The 19,844-nt window shown below is 39.0% G+C and overlaps 1 protein-coding gene across 1 annotated transcript; it reads left to right on the forward strand.

Annotated features, from left to right (window-relative positions):
• Positions 1 to 9,260: 9,260 nt before the first annotated feature.
• Positions 9,261 to 18,850, forward strand: LOC307123096 (uncharacterized protein). The gene is made up of 9 exons (XM_079811486.1): positions 9,261 to 9,538; positions 9,675 to 9,718; positions 12,484 to 12,825; positions 12,902 to 13,150; positions 13,227 to 13,493; positions 13,567 to 13,657; positions 13,792 to 13,837; positions 14,188 to 14,423; positions 17,133 to 18,850. The coding sequence occupies exons 1-9, from the start codon at positions 9,300 to 9,302 to the stop codon at positions 17,176 to 17,178; spliced, it is 1,560 nt and encodes a 519-aa protein (XP_079667612.1). The 5' UTR covers positions 9,261 to 9,299; the 3' UTR covers positions 17,179 to 18,850.
• The last annotated feature ends 994 nt before the right edge of the window (positions 18,851 to 19,844 follow it).

The following is a 19,844-nucleotide window of genomic DNA, read 5'->3' on the forward strand; positions in this document are numbered from 1 at the left end:
AAGCCTAGCATTTTACTGAAAATGACTCAGCTTAAGCAATGCAGATACCATTGTCAATTACGTTGCCAATGGCCTGATAGTTTTAAACGGTGTAAACAATTTACTTACCCACTGAGCAAAGCTATGTCCAAAAGACGTCTTTTCAATGTCTTTGCCCCTAGAGGCGTACGTTGAAAAGACGTCCACTGAGGAGCCAGAATGGAAGTTTTTATGACGTCTGTTTTTGACGTGTTCTGCACGTCCGATATAGACGTTCATGGAACCTCAAGGTTAAAAACTAGTTCAAATGTGCTCATTGTGGACATATTTTCCATTTGTAATTGCAAAGCAACTCAAATACAGTGTGTGTTTGTCCAGAAATCATGAAAATAAAAGAAACTTAGCTCACACCTTTAGACACTATAGACAACTTAGCATCTGTAATTCACACATCTTTGGATCGTGAGAGAATCGTGGGATTCAATCCAGGATCTTCTTGCTGTGAGGAGACAGTAGCCACGTTTACATGCGCACTTTTTTGTCATTCCGATTAAAATCATTACGATTGAAAGATTCGGTGGACTGTTTACATGAGACGTTATCTAAACCGATCTGGTGTTTACATGTGCTGACTTTCAGTTGGAATCATTTTGTGACATGCGCACATGTGACATTTGTCTGCCGCCATTGGATCAATAGTTCTGTGTTGGTAATTTTTATATTTATTTATTTTTCTGTGGGCGGACATGCAGTAGTTTAACCTAATTTATGTCCTATACAATGGCTATTTCAACAGCTGTGAATGATGAATGTGGAATCAAAAATGAATTCAATTCATTTATTTTGAAAAACACAAAATTAACAATAAAATGCACTCAAATTATTAATAAAAACATAGGATATACGGTGAAACATGAATGAAGCATTCAAGACGTGCTCAGCATCATTACACAGCAAAGTCCCCAGTGTTAAATTAACACTGCTCAGAGTGTATTTGGTCCCACTCTACAGAGTGTTAAAGTAACACTGAAGCAGTGTTGAAGTTAATGAGATAATTAAGATATGAATTAAGTGATGATTGATAATTAGTGATGAACACCTGATGATAACGAGCAGAATCATTGATGAAAAGAGAAACACAAAAACTACAACTGAGTTCAGCCACAGCCTTAGATGAAATCAACCGAAGATAAAATAAGACATTACATTTCTGAAGATCTCAGCAGAGGAGGATTAAACAACTTCACGATTATTCCTGTCATACTGTATGTCTACAGATGCTCTTATTGAGAATTAACAGACGTTTAGATGTTGATGTTTTATTGAAAATGGTCACCATTACGGTGAATAGTGTTTCCTTTAGTTAAGCAGTTTGACTCTGCTTTTTAAAGTTCATTTTTGGTCTTTGTAATAGTGTTTACCTTAACACATGCTTTGTTACGAAGGAAGTCAGAAGCAAAGCTGATTGGATGATTTAATTTTCATTGTAAGAAAGGGTGATTCAATAACCCCATCATTAATCAGGTAATTAATTAAAAAAAATGATGCCACAGATCAGACATTCTGTATTGAAATTTTAAAAACATTACAGAAAAAATATTTTAGACACAAACAGATATCAAGAATCAGCCTATTTTTCTCAACAATGGTGACATAATTCATGCTGCACTGCATGCTGGGAGCCATTAATTTTATACTATGGTGGCTCCCTGAATGTGTTGCGACATAAAGCATGTCACCATTGTTGTGATTCATAGGCTGATTCTTGGTGTCTGTGTATGATTAATACTCGCAGGAGTTAGAAGTACTTAGTGTACAATCTGTTTTAAAACCCATTCAGCTTTTCTGGTTAAAACCGCGCTGAATCTTTTCTAGATTATAGACAATAAAAAAAAGTTAATAGTATATTGCTCATACTTATTTTTAAGATCTGTGAATTAAGCCACTACTCGACAATCATATTCTTATCATCAAGCAGCCGACAGCATCTGATTGTGTTTTTTATTGCTTTTCTTGCCATCGCAAACTCAGTTACAACAGCCAGAGAAACATTAACATTAAAAAGTCGTCAAACTGCCCAACTAAAGAAATCACTGATCACCATGATGGTGACATGATGGTGACAAAACATTTTCAACACAAAATCAACAAAAAAACTCTGTTAATTCTCAATTAGAGCTTCTGGGCTGTGGCTGAAGTCAGTTGTAGTTCTTGTGTTTCTCTTTTCTTCAGTGATTCTGCTCATTATCATCAGGTGTTCATCACTAATGACCTATCATCACATAATTATCTCTTCATTATCTCATTAACTTCAACACTGCTTCAGTGTTATTTTAACTCTCTGTGGAGTGGGACCAAATACACTCTGAGCAGTGTTGATTTAACACTGGGGATTTTGCTGTGTACTAGTAGTACTAAACATATATATTTCAGATGATTAAGGAAAGATACCATAATCACAAAGGTATAAATATTAACAAAAGTAATTAAAGTAGACTGTGGTTAATGTTACTTAACCAATTTGAAGCAGTTGTTGAACTTTTTTTTTTATTGCTAAATTAACTAACGAGAAACAGAGAGCAGCTTGAATGTTCCCCGTTGAAATGGCAGCTCTCAACGGCCACCAGGACTTGTAAAGTTTATAAAAGCTATTTATTATTTGTCGTAAAGTGAAAGAATCACCTCAGAAAAATAAATTATTCTGTCAGGCGCAGTTGAAGCCTAGGACAAACACTGTCAAGATGAGATGGTGTAGCCAGGCTATGTCTGTGTCATTATTCAAACATAATGTTCATAACATGTTACGAAATAAAAAGTTTAATACCTCAGAAAAATGAACTTTCCTCTCTTGTCAACATTAGCCTGGTGTGAGCGCGGCGCGCGCTCTTCAGATGTGGAGGTGCTTGCTGTATATCACGTCACAGAAAGACGTGCACTCAGTAATCGTATCAGATTGTTTACATGGTGGAATTTTTCGTTTGATCGGTTCATGAAAAGGTTTATCCCACCCCTCTCGAACCGATTACAATCTCATTCGGTTTGGCCATTTTTATTCCGATTGAGGTGTTTATATGGAGTATTTTTATTCGGATTGGACTTTTAAACCGATTACAGTGCTCCATGTAAACGCACCTACTGTTTCCCACTGAGACACTGGTGCTGCCCTTAATCACAGACATAAGACACACTTTGACTATTTCTGTCAGACGTCTACAGAAGCTCTTACTGAGAATTAACAGAGCTTTAGATGTTGATGTTGATGTTTCATTTGAAGTCACCATTGTGGTGGGAAGCGTTTGCTTTAGTTGGGCTCTTGGTCCCTGTTTTTATGTTAGCTTTTCTTTGGCTGCAGTAACTGTGTGTGAGAAACACAATAGTTGTGGCTGAGAAAGCAAAGATAAAGTGACATCAGGTGTTATCAGCTCGTTGTTGATGACTAAACTTTTGGAAAGTGAGCATCTGATTTTTTCTTAAAGTTTTGTGTACTTGTTTGGCAAATAGTCATTTATTATAACCACTATAAGCTTGTGACCCCACTGTATTGGCACCAATAGAAACCAAACGATCATTTATCCTGAAGGATGATAAAACATCAGGTGCACAGAATGTTTTGAGCAAATATTCCACATAGTCACACCTAGATATCAAGATTTTGCATATGATTCACAACAACGGTGACAATCAAGCATGAGTTTTGTACTATGAAGCTACCCATCATGCATTGCAGCATGAAGCTTTTTTTGTTTTGATTGTCACCAATGTTGTGAATCATATGCAAAATCTTGATGTCTGTGTGTGACATATTTGCTCAAAACGTTGTGTGCACATACTGCAAACCAACTTTTATTTAATTTACTTTAATTTATCATCCTTCAGGACAAAGGATCATTTTATTGCTATCGGTGCTAATACAGTAGATTCACAAGCTTATAGTGGATATAGTAAATTACTATGTGCCAAAAAAGAACACAAAACTGAAAATATAACATCAGATGCTCGCTTTCTGATGATTTAGTCATCAACAAGGAGTTTACAACACCTAATGTCGCTTTGTCTTTGCTTTCTCACCCACAACTATTGTGTTCCACACACACAGCTACAGCACCCGAACAAAAGCTAACGCAAGTACAGGGACCAAGAGCCCAACTAAAGCAAACGCTTCCCACCACAATGGTGACTTCAAATGAAACATAAATATCAACATCTAAACCTCTTAGTGTGTCTTATGTCTGTGATTAAGGGCAGCACCAGTGTCTCAGTGGGAAACACTGTCTCCTCACTGCAAGAAGATCATGGATTGAATCCCACGATTCTCTCACAATCCAAAGATGTGTGAATTACAGATGATAAGTTGTCTAAAGTGTCTAAAGGTGTGAGCTAAGTTTCTTTTATTTTCATGATTTCTGGACAAACACACACTGTCTGTGAGTTGCTTTGCAATTACAAATGGAAAATATGTCCAGAATGAGCACATTACTAGTTTTTAACCTTGAGGTTCCATGAACGTCTATATCGGACATGCAGAACACGTCAAACACAGACGTCATAAAAACTTTCATTCTGGCTCCTCAGTGGACGTCTTTTCAACGTACCCTTCTAGGGGAAAAGACATTGAAAAGACGTCTTTTGGACAGAACTTTGCTCAGTGGGTAACTTCGTGAAGACAGAGATGAATGAGAGTGAAATTGCCAGCTGAGACATGCTTGATATACTTATCTTGTGGAGTGCAGATTTCTCTGAAATTGTTCTTGAGTCAGTCACATAACGTTATTAGTATAACTTCAGAGAGTCCATGAAAATAATGCAGCGATGCAAACTCCAAATTAGACAGTTTATGAACCATGCAACGAAATTGCGAGTTCAAATTTACAACCTGATGAATATGAGGTGAATCGTGTGGGGGCGAATTGCTCTCGCTATATTTCGCACTGCACACCAGAGATGTTCACAAATCTTTTATCTGGAGTCCGAGTCAAGTCTGAAGTCTTTAAGCTAGAGTCCGAGTCAAGTCTGAAGTCTTTAAGCTAGAGTCCGAGTCAAGTCTGGAGTCTTTTGTCACGAGTCCGAGTCGAGTCTCAAGTCATTTTATGTCTTACAAAAAAAAGTAAAAAAAGGTTTTTTTTTTTTTTGGACAAAATATATGACCTTTCTATCATCTGTTTTGTTTGTAATAAAGGTCCTAAGATGTAAGGGATACATCCAGCCTGTTACGTTATAATTCATTATAAATGTAAAATAAAAAGACAATTGTCCTGTGGCAACAAGACGAGTAACGTTAGTCATTTTCAATACAGTCGCAGAATGGACACAAGATGGCGCCAGTCACGTTGTTTATACAGCGTTGTTATTGACGACAGACATTATCAGAAAATGTCAAACCTCTGAACGTTTCTATAGTTGTTGCTAGTCAATAGAAAACTGTACGCATGCTGATTGTGATATGCGCTTTAAGTAATAAACGGATTAACATCTTTCTATCTCTCTCTCGTAGACACACATTAGAGAAAAGCTGCGAAAAGATTGATAAAAGTAAAACGTAGTGCTAGGTTTAAAGGTTAGATTTTATTAATGTTTTTACCTTTCACTCTTTGCATTACTCTGCATACAATATCAGTTACTTTATAACATCTAACTTACTCAAGTATTTTTGTCATAAGGCTAGCAATCCAAAAGAGCCACCCAGAACACAGTAAAACAGCGAGCTGTCTGAGGTAATGTCACTAACCTGTGTGGATGGCTGCGATGTCTAGTACAATGACGTTCTGGTGTCTTTAATTGTTTTCCACACATTCTTTGCATCTAGCCGATCTGGCTAGATCTGACGCGGTAATACATCCAAATGTGAGAACATATGGCACGATGAATCTTGTCATGTTTCATCGGACTCTTATGACGCGCGCAATACACGGACATCCATAATCAAATTCTATGACAAGGGTCCGATCTGCCATGTCACCTACATGGGAAGCAGATATTATAACATTCAAATAAAGCTTACGTTTTCATTTACAATAAGACTTGAGTTGTTTTTAAAATTTCACGAGTCTTTTTTGTCGAGTCAAGTCTGAAGTCATTTCAGGTCGAGTCCCGAGTCAAGTCTGAAGTCTCATAAAATGCGACTCGAGTCCGAGTCACTAACTCGAGTGCCCATCTCTGCTGCACACATCCTTGTGATATGATCTGTTTTGCCTGCCGAATTCCCCATTTAATTAGCTCCTGACAAATCTTGTATTAAAGCAAAACATGCATTTGACCAGTGAGTGATTTTAACTAATATATACCTCTCGGACGGTCACCTCTCAGGATCACGTCCGTGACGATCGGCCGCCGCCTATCGCTGCAAAACATGCCGCAATGGAACACCAGACGTATCCCAGAGCCCGAGACACAGAACCCAGTGAAACGTTTGCCAAATGATAAAATAACAGGCGCATCAAGCGGGGGTGCTTTCGTTGAGAGAATAGCTTGTAACGTTAGAGCTTGAACCGTCACACTCGGGTAAGCTGGAAAAATTGATAATTCCAACCCTATCTCACGACGATGCTTGTCCAGAATTATTATTATAATTTTTTTGTGTGTGTTGTAAATATAATTTATTCTGAAGCAATATTCTCACCATTGTTCAATCAGCTTTGACATATTTAAATCTGCATATTTGTGATATTTTTACCTTTTATGAAGGGCATTTTTTTCACAATCTTGTGGCTCGACTAAAGGCCAATTTATACTTCTGCGTCGGACCTACGCTGTATCCTCCACGCCGCAAGTTATGCGTTGGTTTTCATTTATACTTCTCCGTTGTTGTCTGCGTCAATGTGCAATTACACATGCAGACGCTAGTAGGCAGTGTCCTCGGGCATGATGGTGTAATCAAGACAACAGCCAAAGAAGAAGCAGCTTGTTGTGTAGAATGTGTACATTCATTGTCGGAGTATCAGCAGTGAGATTACACCTTTTCTTGCAGCTTGAGTTGTTGTATCCAATACAAATTAAGCATCTCTAGTTGATTAGTAGAGTTAAATGAGAGGCGATCTGGCGCTGGAATGCGTTTGTGAAATCATGCAGAGCTCGTGGACGCTGTTTTCAGCAGCGGTGGCTCGAGCAATCGATTGCTGTTGCGGAGACTTCATTCACGAAATGTACCCTGATGTGTCCCTGTTCTTGATATACAATTACTGATTAACATCTTTGGTTTTAATGAGAAAATAAATAAACTATACTCAGCGGATCTATGTATTTATTTACTAACATAAAGAATCTCTGGACTACAAAATATTGTGTTATAGCAGACATAAGGAAGAAACTATCATCCCTTTTCTGGACACACACACACTCCTATTGCAGATTTATTTATTTATTTATTGACCTGAGGGAGAGGTTCTGGCAGACCAATCGCGGCGCTTGCGGTCCTCGTAGACTTGACGCGTTGTTACGGCGCATTCACACGGGGCGTCGGCGTCAACGCTTCTCGTTTACTTTGAATGGGTGACGTCATGCGTTGACAAACTGAATTGTGGGTTCCGTTGCGTCGCTTCACTCGCATTGCAAGCGGCAAAAGTTGAAGATTTCTCAACTTTTCAAGCGCCAACGCAGGCGTCATCCAATCAGATCACCCTATGCAAATATCCTAGAGCAGATGCTAGCCAATAGCGTTCATTTAAAACACCGGTGAATGAAGAGTGAAGAACGATCTAAAATGGAGGAAAAGCTAATAATTGCGGTGGGTAATTACCCGGTCCTTTACTACCAATCATTATTTACATACCGGGACACAAACTGGAGAGACCAGGCCTGGAAGGAGGTGGCAGAGACGGTTGGAGAATCTGGAATGTATCATACTTGTATTCCGTCCGTGTACTCTGTTTATCATTGAATGACAGGTAGCATATCATATCATGTGTGGTTCAAATAGGCGCTATCCCCCAGCCAAATGAGGAATAAAATATTAAAGTGATCAGTTTTCATACACAAAATAGTCTCACAGACTAGCTGTCAAAAAAGACGCTTTTTTGTGTTGTGTTGTGGTCCAAGCGGCAAGTAATGTGATTAGCTGTTGTCACTATGACGGTCGCGTCAGCACCAAGCTTCAGCCAAGCTTTCCCAGCCAGCAAAGTCATGTGGGGCCCATATGGGCGTCACCTGGGCTGTCTAACAGCCAGTTTTGTCCTCAGTTTCCATGTAGGCCCCACATGGGCTAGCCCAGATGAACTGAACACTGCTCAGTGTGCACACTACAGGCTGTTAAATGGAACTGAATCAGTGTTGGAGTTAATGAGATAATTAAGTGATTAATAGAGTAATGACTGAATATTACTGAAGACTCCTGATGATAACAAGCAGAATCACTGAAGGACAGAGAAACACAACAGACTTCAGACACAACTTCACAAAAGCATTATCAGCTTCCCTTTTTACCTATTAGATTGACTTTCTGTCATCTTAGTTCTTATAGATAATTAACAGAGGTTTAGATATTGAAGTTGTACAAAGATGAGGCACAAGAGGGAAAGGGTTCGCCAAGTGAGCCTCAAGTTTCACTTTTAGTGTCTAAGCAATGTTAAAAAAACTGTAAGAAGTAGGTATTTCTTCATAGTCGTTTCTCTCACTATGATGTTTGACACATACCTTCCTCTAGATGGCACGTCAGGTCGGCGAGGCTGTAGAGGTGTGCAGTGACGTCGCTGTCCGAGGTGCTGATAAAAATAGAACAAACATTAAAGTCATCATCAGTGACGTGTTTTATCTTTTTTTTTTTTCTGTCAGAAGAATGTCACTGCATCTTTGCCTTTCATCTCATTGTGTTTGTAAAGGCCCCAATGCCTTGCTCTGAAAAACCTGGTAAAACTGGTCAAGAGGTTCTTCCTCTCGTTTAGCTCATTGTGAGCGTCCTTTCACATGCCTCAAGGTGACATCAAACCCCATAAACACCTTCTGTAAGTGCCCGTTTGTAATGGTGTCGTTTGCCTTTACAGTGTTAATGGCATCTTGAACTCAATATAGTTAAACACTTTCACTAAATTACAGTATAGCTATTGAAATTACAGTGAATTATCAATCATGAAATCCTCAAATCTTCTTGATTTTTGCCTTTTACTTCTGGGGTGGTTTGTGTTTGTGTTGATGGGTGTCTAGATGAAGTCAAAGAGAAGCTGTTACCCATGAGTACATGTTGCATGTTTATCTTGCATCAGCATAAACTAAAAAAGAAAAGAAAAAGAGGAAGCGGTGTACAGAAGTATTTTTTTTCCAGTTGAGTTACCATATTATTTCAGTGAACTCTCATGAACATAATGTCTTCAGCCCAGGTCCTCTGTTACTGAATGAATGCATTAATACAGATTCAAAGAGGCTTCAAGACATCCAGTCAGACATTTTCATCAGGGTTTGTTAAATCATGTTTCCAAAGAATTGTCTGTACACACACACACACACACATACGCGCATGCACGCACGTTTTGTGTGACTGGAAGAGGAGTGTTTTGCACTCATTCAGAGGAAGTGAAGAAAGACAGAATGTGTCATTTTTACGTGACATGCAAACCCTGCAGATTGCAACGAGGTAGGACTCGTATATTTTACAATACAGTTTCAATATATAGATTATTGAATATGATATATGAAGTACTTGTCTTATGTATCGGCAACCATACGCGCCAGCCTTACGTTTGTTTAACAGTCTTCCTCATGTCTTCCAGAATGTTTGGTCTTTTCTCTCTGATTTCTCTGCTTGTGATTCCTGGTAAGTCTGAACACAACTCTTATTTTCACACACACGCTGAAGAAACCTCCATCTTTCAGGGTGTTTTGTCTGTATTTCTGTATTTAATGACAGTTTAATGTCTGTGTCAAGAATGCGTACACACACTCTAAAAAGAGATGTGTTAAAAAACAACACACTGAGTGTGTTGATGGTATTTTGACACATGTTGTGTAGATATAACACACAATGTGTGTTAAATGTTACTCTGGATGAACAGCAGTGGGTGTTTTGGCAGCCAATCACATCATGCCTCTTTTTCAATGTTTTTTCAATGTCTTTTTCAAATGTTTTCTCCGCTTTTCACTTGTTATCACTGACCAGACTGACTTTATTTCTGTCAGACAGAAGCTCTTATTGAGATGAACAGGATTTGTGTTGTTGATTCAGTGACTGTTTCATCTGAAGTCTCCAGAATCGTGATTAGTGGCTCCTTTATTTGAGCTCTTGACCCTTGACTCTTTCACATCAGTTTTTCTCTGTTTGCTGTGACTGTGTGTTTATTATGCACACTTGAAGCAGCAGAACTAACCATGAGATAACTATGATCAGATGATAATGTTATCATTGAATACATTTGCTGAGCTCAGGCAAGTGTTTGATATCTGAAACTTTACTGTAAAAAATATTTTGCGCTGTTAATAATTATTTTATAATATTGTTGTCATTATCTGCACATTTGTTTTTAGATACACAGTGCACATAGGATGTTCTAGTCTATGGTGTCACACAGGCACACACACATATCAAGAATCAGCTCATGAATCTCAATAATGGTAACAAACCAAAAGCTTCATCCCGCAATGCATTCTGGGAGTCACCATAGTACAAAACTCATCCATGACTCCCAGCATGCACTGCAGGATGAAGCGTTTGTCACCATTGTTGTGATTCATGAGCTGATTCTTGATGTGTGTGTTTGACGAGTATCTGCTGCAGCTCTAAACTTTCTGAAAACATTGAATTTGTATTTTTTTAAGAATTCATTCTGCACTGCTGGACATCATGGACTAACTTCACAAAACTTTTATAGCTAACAGCACATAAATAAAGTAAATGTATACCATCCATTTAATCATAAACTGGATCAGATCTTGAGATTATGACTTGATCAAGAAACTTCTGATCGTGTTTTCTTTCATGCCATAACAAATATATTTGATTAAAAGGCAGTTACAGAAGAAAGAGGAGAATTAAAAGACAAATAAAGGGTCAAGAGCTCAAATAAAGGAGCCACTGATCACGATTCTGGTGACTTCAGATGAAACATTCAATGAACATCAACATCTAAACCTCTGTTCATCTCAATAAGAGCTGGTGTGTGTAGATTCATGATGTCTAAAACATCCAGGTAATACAATAAACAGTCAAACACTCTTTATTAAACGTCAATGGACTAAACACAAGTTAACAATACGTGTCAGTGTTCATCCAAACACGAAGTAACATGTAACACACATCTGACACACGTTGTGTAACTATAACACATTATTGTGTAAAAGGTTTCAACACACTTCTGTGTAAGAGGAATAACACATTAGTTGAGTTACAGGTAACACGGAGATGTGTTAAAGAAAACGACACAGGTTGTGTGTTAAATTTTACGCAACATGTGTTGTCCCTGAGCACACACACTACATGTGTTAACATCTACACAACATGTGTTGTCCCTGAGCACACACACTACATGTGTTAAAATCTACACAACATGTGTTAAAATCTACACAACATGTGTTGTCCCTGAGCACACACAATACATGTGTTAAAATCTACACAAAATGTGTTGTCCCTGAGCACACACACTACATGTGTTAAAACTGACACAACATGAGTCAATTTTTAACACATCTGGTTGTGTTGTTCTCAACACATCATGTTATAAAGCACCGACACACACCATCATTGTGCATTGTATGCAGTGTTTATGTTCTCAAACAAACAGGCCTGAGTAAATAAAAGTTATTTATATAGAATGTTTTATCAGTTGCTACATTTTAATTTATTTCAAAGCGCAAACTCTGTCAACTGTTATCTCTTCATGATCTTTTCTCAAAAGCAGCATCGATGTGGTGTTGAAGTGTGAATAATTGAGTTTATAGAGTCATAGAGTTTGAAACATTGTACTTTGTGTGCACATGCGTTCTGTACTCGACTATTGATTAAATGCTTAATAATTTAGTTTCACTTTATTTTTAAAATTACATCTGAGTATGTGATTACCTGACACAATTAGTGTGTTAAAATGACTTACACATTTATCGTGTTAAATTTGACACAACATGTGTTGTCCCTGAGCACACTCACTACATGTGTTAAAACTAACACAACATGTGTCATTTTTAACACATCTCTTTTTAGAGTGCAGTTCACAGTTCTGATAAACTGACAGACAACTTCAATATATCTATTAGCGACAGATCAAATGAGACACTTCCTGGAAAAACTGGCTATTGGCGGCATTTTTGTGTTCATGTAAAGTGTTTGTTATCGTCTGGGTGGCATGTTACTAGAGTATTTGGGATATAGAGAACATGATCCATATACAGCTTGTTGTATTCTGTCTTGTGGATGGTTACAGTATAAGGGAAACTGCAGAGTAAAGACATATTTTTAACAAAAACGATATGAAGACAAGCAAAGCAAACACTGAAGTAGAAGAAGAAGCACATCTTACTTTAGACCTGCTTCTGTGTTTTAGAGAAAAGTAAAAATACTTAACCTGTTTTTTCCTGTTGTATATTTTCCAGGGATTTGCAGTCAGGAATGGAAGGTTCAGTACTCGAGTATGAGTAAATGTGTCCTAAAGGGTTCAACAGCACTTTTATCAGGCACTTATAAACACCCAGATCATCTCACTGTGACTGAGATATTTTGGACCGTAAACCCAGTTAAAGGCGAAGAAAACATCAATCTGTTGAATCATCCAGATTACAGAGGCAGAGTTCAGTACTTCCAGAACGATCAAACGTTCTTACTCAAACTCAGTAATGTGAGCCGTGAGGATGAAGGAATGTACTGCCTCAGAATCCTGACAAATGTAGAAAGGCAAAGATATCTGGGTTTTCCTGGGATTGAATTCAAAGTCACAGGTACAGCCACACTAATATTGCTCTGACAGATTTGACTCTGTTCTTTCATATAAATCTGTTTTGTCTGTGATTTCAGAGCTCAGAGTGGAGATTCCTGAAGAGGTCGTTGAAGAACATTCGCCTGTTTTAGTTTGTAGCACTACCTGTGACCTCTCGGAAAAAACAAACTTCCTCTGGTATAAAAACGGCAGGCCTTTATCAGAACCTGGCGAGAGGAATGAGCTGTTGCTGCAGTCGGTCAGCAGTGAAGATACGGGAAACTACAGCTGTTCAGCGAGAGATCAGGAATATCTGTCGTCTCCTGCCGTCACTCTCAGTGTCAGATGTACGTCACACACTTTCACCTGTTCAGCTAAATTCAATCCTGACTGATCATTTTAACTTTTTTTTCTTTCCTGTAGATCCTCCAAAGAGTGTCTCAGTGTCGGTCAGTCGGTCTGTAATAGTGGAGGGAGATTCAGTGACTCTGAGCTGCAGCAGTGACTCAAACCCTCCTGCTCTGAACTTCAGCTGGTTTAAGGAGGATCAAACCTCAGCTGTTGGATCTGGACAGAGTTTCAGCATCTCCAGCTTTAGCTCCAGTTCCAGTGGACGCTTCTACTGTGAGGCTCAGAATAAATACGGATCTCAGAGATCAGCGTCTGTGTCTCTGTCTGTAAAATCTGCAGGTATTGATATGTGCCTTTGGCTCTTGTGCTGGTGTCATTTTCAGCCGTGTGAATGACTTTTCTCTACGCTCAGGTGACAAGAACGCAGGTCTCTACGCAGCTGCTGGAGTCGGGGCTGTTCTCGTCTGCATCTGCATTATTGTTGTAGTGGTAAAAATCCTAAGGTAAGAGAAAACTGCAGTGGAACATACATACCATTCAATATATGGCGTATCATATTAACTACTTATTATACGTATTGTCCCCTTTTGATATTTGCATTTCCATGATATGGATACGTATGTTTCCATGTCTCCAGTATGAAAGCAGGAGATACCGGCGTCCAAGGAGGCGTTTCAAAACAGGCAAGTCTTAGAATAGTGTCTATTTCAGCACTTTTTCAGGCAATTATGATCCCAATGGGTGAATGTGATTTCAACCATGTTCCTGTATCATCATCTTTGAACAACAGTCCAATCAACCAATCAGATTTGAGGGACAAGTTTACAGTTTATGTCAAGTTTAGGCTTAAAATCGAGGTTGGGTGCGTTATTCACCTATCATTTCCCTCTGATTTTAGGGATAAGTTATGAGTAGGGTTAGATTTAGAGGTAGGGATATGGTTCGGACAGGAATGTTGATCCAGGAGCATGTCTTGGTCAAATCACAGTGACCATTTGCAGTGTGTTCATCTGGACTGTGTGTGTTCATTCAGGATCACAGCAGCGCAGCGGTGACGAATGAGATGAGCACGTGTGATTCAGGCGCTCAGAATGACTTGATGTACGCGAGCATCGCTCCCCAGAGACCCAAGAAGCATCAGAGCGCTGGAGATGAGGACGAGGTTCAGTACGCCACCGTCCACCACCACAGAAACACCCAGAACACGAGTGTGAAGGCTGGAGGTCGATCTGGAGATGTGAGGGATCGCGGTCCTGCTGAGTCTGACGGGTGAGGCGACCTTCATTATTTACACTTCACTCGCTACATGTTGTGTAGATTTTAACACACAACCTGTGTCGTTTCTTTTACACATCTCTGTGTTACCTGTAACTCAACTAATGTGTTATAGTTACACAACTTGTGTCAGATGTGTGTTACATGTGACTGTAGGTGTGTATTTGCCAGAGTTCCTTCCTGTGTTTGGATGAACACTGACACGTATTGTTAACTGTAATCTCAATAAGAGCTTCTGTCTGACAGAAATAAAGTCAGTCTGGTCAGTGATAACAAGTGAAAAGCAGTGAAAGCATTTGAAAAAAAACATTGAAAAGATGATGTGATTGGCTGCCAAAACACCCACTGCCGTTCTATCCAGAGTAACATTTTAACACACATTGTGTGTTATATCTACACAACATGTGTCAAAATACCATCAACGCACAGTGTGTTGTTTTTTAACACATCTCTTTTTGCAGTGTACGGTTAAAGGGGTCATGAATTGAGAAATTAACTTTCTCTTGAGCTTTTGACATATAAAAGGTTGAGATAAGATGTGAATAACAACAAGTAAGATAAGAATATCCTGTAAGTTTCGGAGCTGAAAACTTCCTTAGTCAAAGAAAAGCTTTTATCAACAGCTGGCTCAGCAAATGAGAGATCAGCGAATGTGCTTCCCTGTGACGTCAGAGAGCAGCGAAACGCCGCCTTAACCGAAGAAGACCAACGTCTGATTCTGTAGCCCCGCCCACCGATTCGCGCATGACATGAAATAACACAGGCCTAAATGGAGCTATACCGGATCGAGCTGCTAAGCAATAAATATGCCGTTGAAGATTAGAAGATATTGTGCAGTGCCCGTCTGTGGAAGAACATGTTCGCACACATTGCAAACGCTTCCTTCGGATTCCAATATTAGGAATGCGGTTGATTTATTTTTAATGAAGTTCCAGGTCACACGTGTAAGACATTGCGCGTTTGTTCACCGCGGATTCTTTTGTAAACAAGATATATTGGATCTGACAGGAATGGTGCAACACACTTGTGTGAGTAAAATGGTTTTTATATGTGATAGCATTGCATTGTTACAGATCGTTTGATGTCTATGTGTCTAACTAAACATAATTAATGAAATGTTACCACGCTGTCACAGGCTGGAGTATCCTTTGTATTTGAGGTGTTGTTGATTCATTGTCCTGCGATTCGGGATCAGACTCTGAGGCGAACACGTATGGGCGAATCATTCCAGCCGCCATTTTTCCACATTGGAAGTTTTCAAAACAATTGACCTATCGGTAAGCCCCTCCCCTCGAACGCAGATGAGCCAATAGCAGTTGAGTCTCAGTTGCGCTGGGACCGGAACTCGGACATCTTTAGGCGTCAGCGCCATAGAGAAACATTGGAAAATCCGAAGCTCTCATCGGTTTGATGGTGTTTATGCTACAAAAATGCTACAATGTCGTGCCTGAGGTACTGTAACACTGATTCCAGGGATCCTGAGAGGATTTTCTGTTTGTCATACTCTCGTTATATTAAAGTCCCTGCTAACATACAAACCGTAATAACTAACTGTTCTCACGTCATGTAACACTGTAGGTCAAAAACACGAAGGTCTACATTTCAGTGCCTCTCCATATTAAACTGGTTATATGTAAATTAATTTAATTTTAGATATGTTTAAGGTCTACATTATCTGTCCTACTAAGGAGGACTCCTATTTTGATGGGTATTATATTCTACGAGTAGTGAAAGGAAGAGCTTGCACGCAGTTTATCGGAGTTGTTTTGCAGATACAAAGTTTACCAGTTATTAACTGCACCCCCGAAAAGGCATAAGCTCTGTGTGTATGTTTGTTTACTGTTAGTTGTATGAGTGTGTTTGTGTAATTTGCTGTGTATGTTAATGGTAATGCAACGGAGAGAGATAGTTTGTGAATAAGACGTTAATGCGCACTTCTAATGCTTTGTTTGTTCAGCTCTTACGATTATTTTTTTGGAGTGAAAAAGGACATAATAAACTTGATAAACCATCAGTAAAGTTTGGCCATCATTCAGACGGGATATACGCTACATTCTGTGTCCAAAAACATCTTGGGATAAGGTTTGCACACTGACAGCTGTCATTGTAATATATAGCAACTCCGTTTGTTTGTCCGAGTTAGCAACAGTAACTGAGGGGGGCGGGGCTTACCGATAGGTCAATTTACATTTACATTTATGCATTTGGCAGACGCTTTTATCCAAAGCGTCTTACATTGCATTCAAGGTACACATTTTTTTTACATTTTGTCAGTTCTTGCTTTCCCTGGGAATCGAACCCATGACCTTGGCGTTGCTAGTGCCACGCTCTACTGTTTGAGCTACAGGAAAGCCTGTACGAGTACTGACGGGGGAGTAGAAACTCATTATAATATGCAAAACTGTTATCCAATCATAGCAGTGGGCGTTTACTTCCAAGTCTTCAATGCGGCAAGCCCCAAAAACCGAGGGTTCCATGAGAGGCTCAAAACCAGGGTAGAAAATAGCCTATTACTTATTCATTATGATGTTTTTGAATGTAAAATCCCAGCAAACATCATAAGTTGATCTCAGACAACAGTAAACAAATAAAAAAGCCAGTTCATGACCCCTTTAAAGATTTGAACGAATCCCTAAATACTGCAGGTGGCTCGATAGAAATAAGGTTAATCTTATTTTGTCTTTTTTTACACTTATTGAACAGATTGGATGATCCCAATGTGATCTACAGCAGCGTCAATGTTGCATGAAGAATTTCAACCCCTGATCTGCTACTGAACCATCGTGTCAACATGCTCCTCAGCTGAAATGTCCTAAATGCGGCATGAAAGGGAAGTTGCAAGCAACTTTACTACCATACTGTGATGTATTTTAAATCTTTGTGTGTGTGTGTGTGTGTGTGTGTTACTGTTTTGAATATACATAGAGCGAGTAGCAGTCACGTGAGAATAGCCTATCAATAACCAGTGTTGGGGAGTAACTACCTGTAACAGAATTATGTAATGTAATTACAAAATACATGTAACTGTAATCCGTTACAGTTACTGAGAAAGAATGTGTGATTGAATTACAGTTACTTATGAAAAAGTTAACGATTACATCTGAATATTTTCTGTAAAAAGCTAGGATATGTTGAATATTAATTTGTTGCTTTGCCTGTTTTTTTTGTGCATGATGCCTCCTGCATTTAAAGGCCGTTTAGTAAAGCAAAAGTCGGATTTTGTGGTGGCTTTGCTTTAAAATGAAAGGAACTGAAGGATTTTGAAAGTCTAACAGTAATCAGTGCTGAGTACTACACTCTCGAAAAAAAGAGTAGCCTACAAAATTGTCCCTTTTAAGGTACAAGTGGCCGTCACTGAGGCTGTACCCTTAAGGGTACATTTTTGTACCTCTAAGTCAGGGGTAGGCAAGTTCGGTCCTAGAGAGCTGATGTCCTGCAGAGTTTAGCTCCAACCCTACTAAGCCACCACAGTATAAAACTCATGGCTCCCAGCATGCATTGCAGCATTAAGTATGTCACCATTGTTGAGATTCATATGCTGATTCTTGATATCTGTGTGCGACTAAACTTTTTTCCCCTAAAAATGTGATTAAAAATCAGAATTCAGAATCTGTGGCAAGAAAGTATTGTTGGTGAATATTATTTATCCATATTTTTAGTCAGTGATGAGTTTAGTCAAACATTTTTCTTCATGATAATTTTTTGTTTATGGCTTCTTTTGATAAAGTTGTGAGAGAGTAGAAGGTCGGAAAAGGGGAGACAACAACCAAAACACAGACCGGTGTTCTGAAATATTCGGTGGCACTGGGCGGAGCTTACATGAATCTTCACGAGTTTCCTGTTTTGTGTTAAAGCGCCACTGAAAATATTAGTGCATGCTCCTCAGCCTACATGAAGGTCATTAGCCTGTTTCAGCCTTAAGTTAAGCTTATATTCTAACTGGTATTTACTCAAAATAGTTTGTGTGTGTAACAGAGGCCAGCTAGCAGTCGCTGTGAGAGTAAACCTCACTCCTCTGATCTAAAGAGACGCTCCAGCGATTGACACTAGGGGTTGCAGCCTTTAGCCTCCTTATTAGAATGTCTGACTCTTGTGCGGACAGACCTGGGTTCGAGCCCCGCTTGAGGCGGGCATTTCGAGGAAGAGGGGTTACAAATGTATATTGTGTTATGTTTTGTTGTGTGTTAGCTATGTTTGATACGATTTCAGCCAATGATTTGCCAGGAGTGTCTTAGGATAGCCTACGCTATTTTTCTGGGTAGACTTGAATTTCTTGTGTTATATATGTTTCCAATTTTAATGATTATCTTAGGCCATGATGAAGTACCGGTATGCATGTGATAACCAATAAAATGTCTATATAACCGTGGTTCTTTTCCAAAGAAGATGGCTTGTGCTAATAAATATCCCTGTACACCAGAAAAATCAGGTTTATTTTTCACTTTGTTTTAAACATGACAGCGTATTTGAAATTTTAACAATGGGATCCCAAGCCCCTGTGTAAAGTGTGTTAAAGGATTAGTTCACTTTTAAATAAACTTTTGCTGATAATTTACTCACCCCCATGTCATCCAAGATGTCCATGTCTTTCTTTCTGCAGTCGAAAAGAAATTAAGGTTTTGGATGAAAACAGTCCAGGGTTTTTCGCCATATAATGGACTTCAGTGGGACCCAAACGGTTCAAGGTCCATATGACAGTTTCAGTGCAGCTTCAAAGGGCTTTAAACGATACCAGACGATGAATAAGGGACTTATCTAGCGAAACAATCAGTTTCTGCGAGAAACCGAGCAGTATTTATGCTATTATTTTACCTCTTAACAGGAGAAACTCGATCGTCTCTGAGCTCCGCCATAACTTCCGGCAAGTAAAGTCAAATTTGATCGTGGTCATAGATATATCGATAGTAGATGCCTCATTCTACTGATCCGTGCAGTCGCTAATGAGGCATCTACTTATACATCTATGACCACGATCAAATTTGACCTCACTTTCCGGAAGTTATGGCGGAGCTCAGAGATGATCACGCTCGTCTGATAAGAGGTAAAATAACAGCATAAATACTGCTCGGTTTCTCGCAGAAACTGATTGTTTCGCTAGATAAGACCCTTATTCATCGTCTGGTATCGTTTAAAGCCCTATCGTTTGAAGCTGCACTGAAACTGTCATATGGACCTTGAACAGTTTGGAGCCCACTGAAGTCCATTATATGGAGAAAAACCCTGGACTGTTTTCATCCAAAACCTTAATTTCTTTTCGACTGCAGAAAGAAAGACATGGACATCTTGGATGACATGGGGGTGAGTAAATTATCAGCAAAAGCTTATTTAAAAGTGAACTAATCCTTTAACGTGTGTGTTTAAATAAAATCGTTTTGCTAATTATGTGTCATGACTTCTCGTTTGTGAATAAAACTT

Source organism: Gobio gobio (genome assembly GCF_949357685.1).
Source record: "Gobio gobio genome assembly, chromosome: 3".
Taxonomy (NCBI): Eukaryota; Metazoa; Chordata; class Actinopteri; order Cypriniformes; family Gobionidae; genus Gobio; species Gobio gobio.

What these genes read in the sequence shown, in the direction of transcription:
- LOC307123096 (XM_079811486.1), top strand. Translation starts at nt 9,300, where the DNA reads ATGAATGCATTAATACAGATTCAAAGAGGCTTCAAGACATCCAGTCAG. An exon ending in ACCCTGCAGATTGCAACGAG is followed by an intron (nt 9,539 to 9,674) that starts GTAGGACTCGTA and finishes CATGTCTTCCAG; the next exon opens with AATGTTTGGTCTTTTCTCTC. An exon ending in TCTGTCTGTAAAATCTGCAG is followed by an intron (nt 13,494 to 13,566) that starts GTATTGATATGT and finishes CTCTACGCTCAG; the next exon opens with GTGACAAGAACGCAGGTCTC.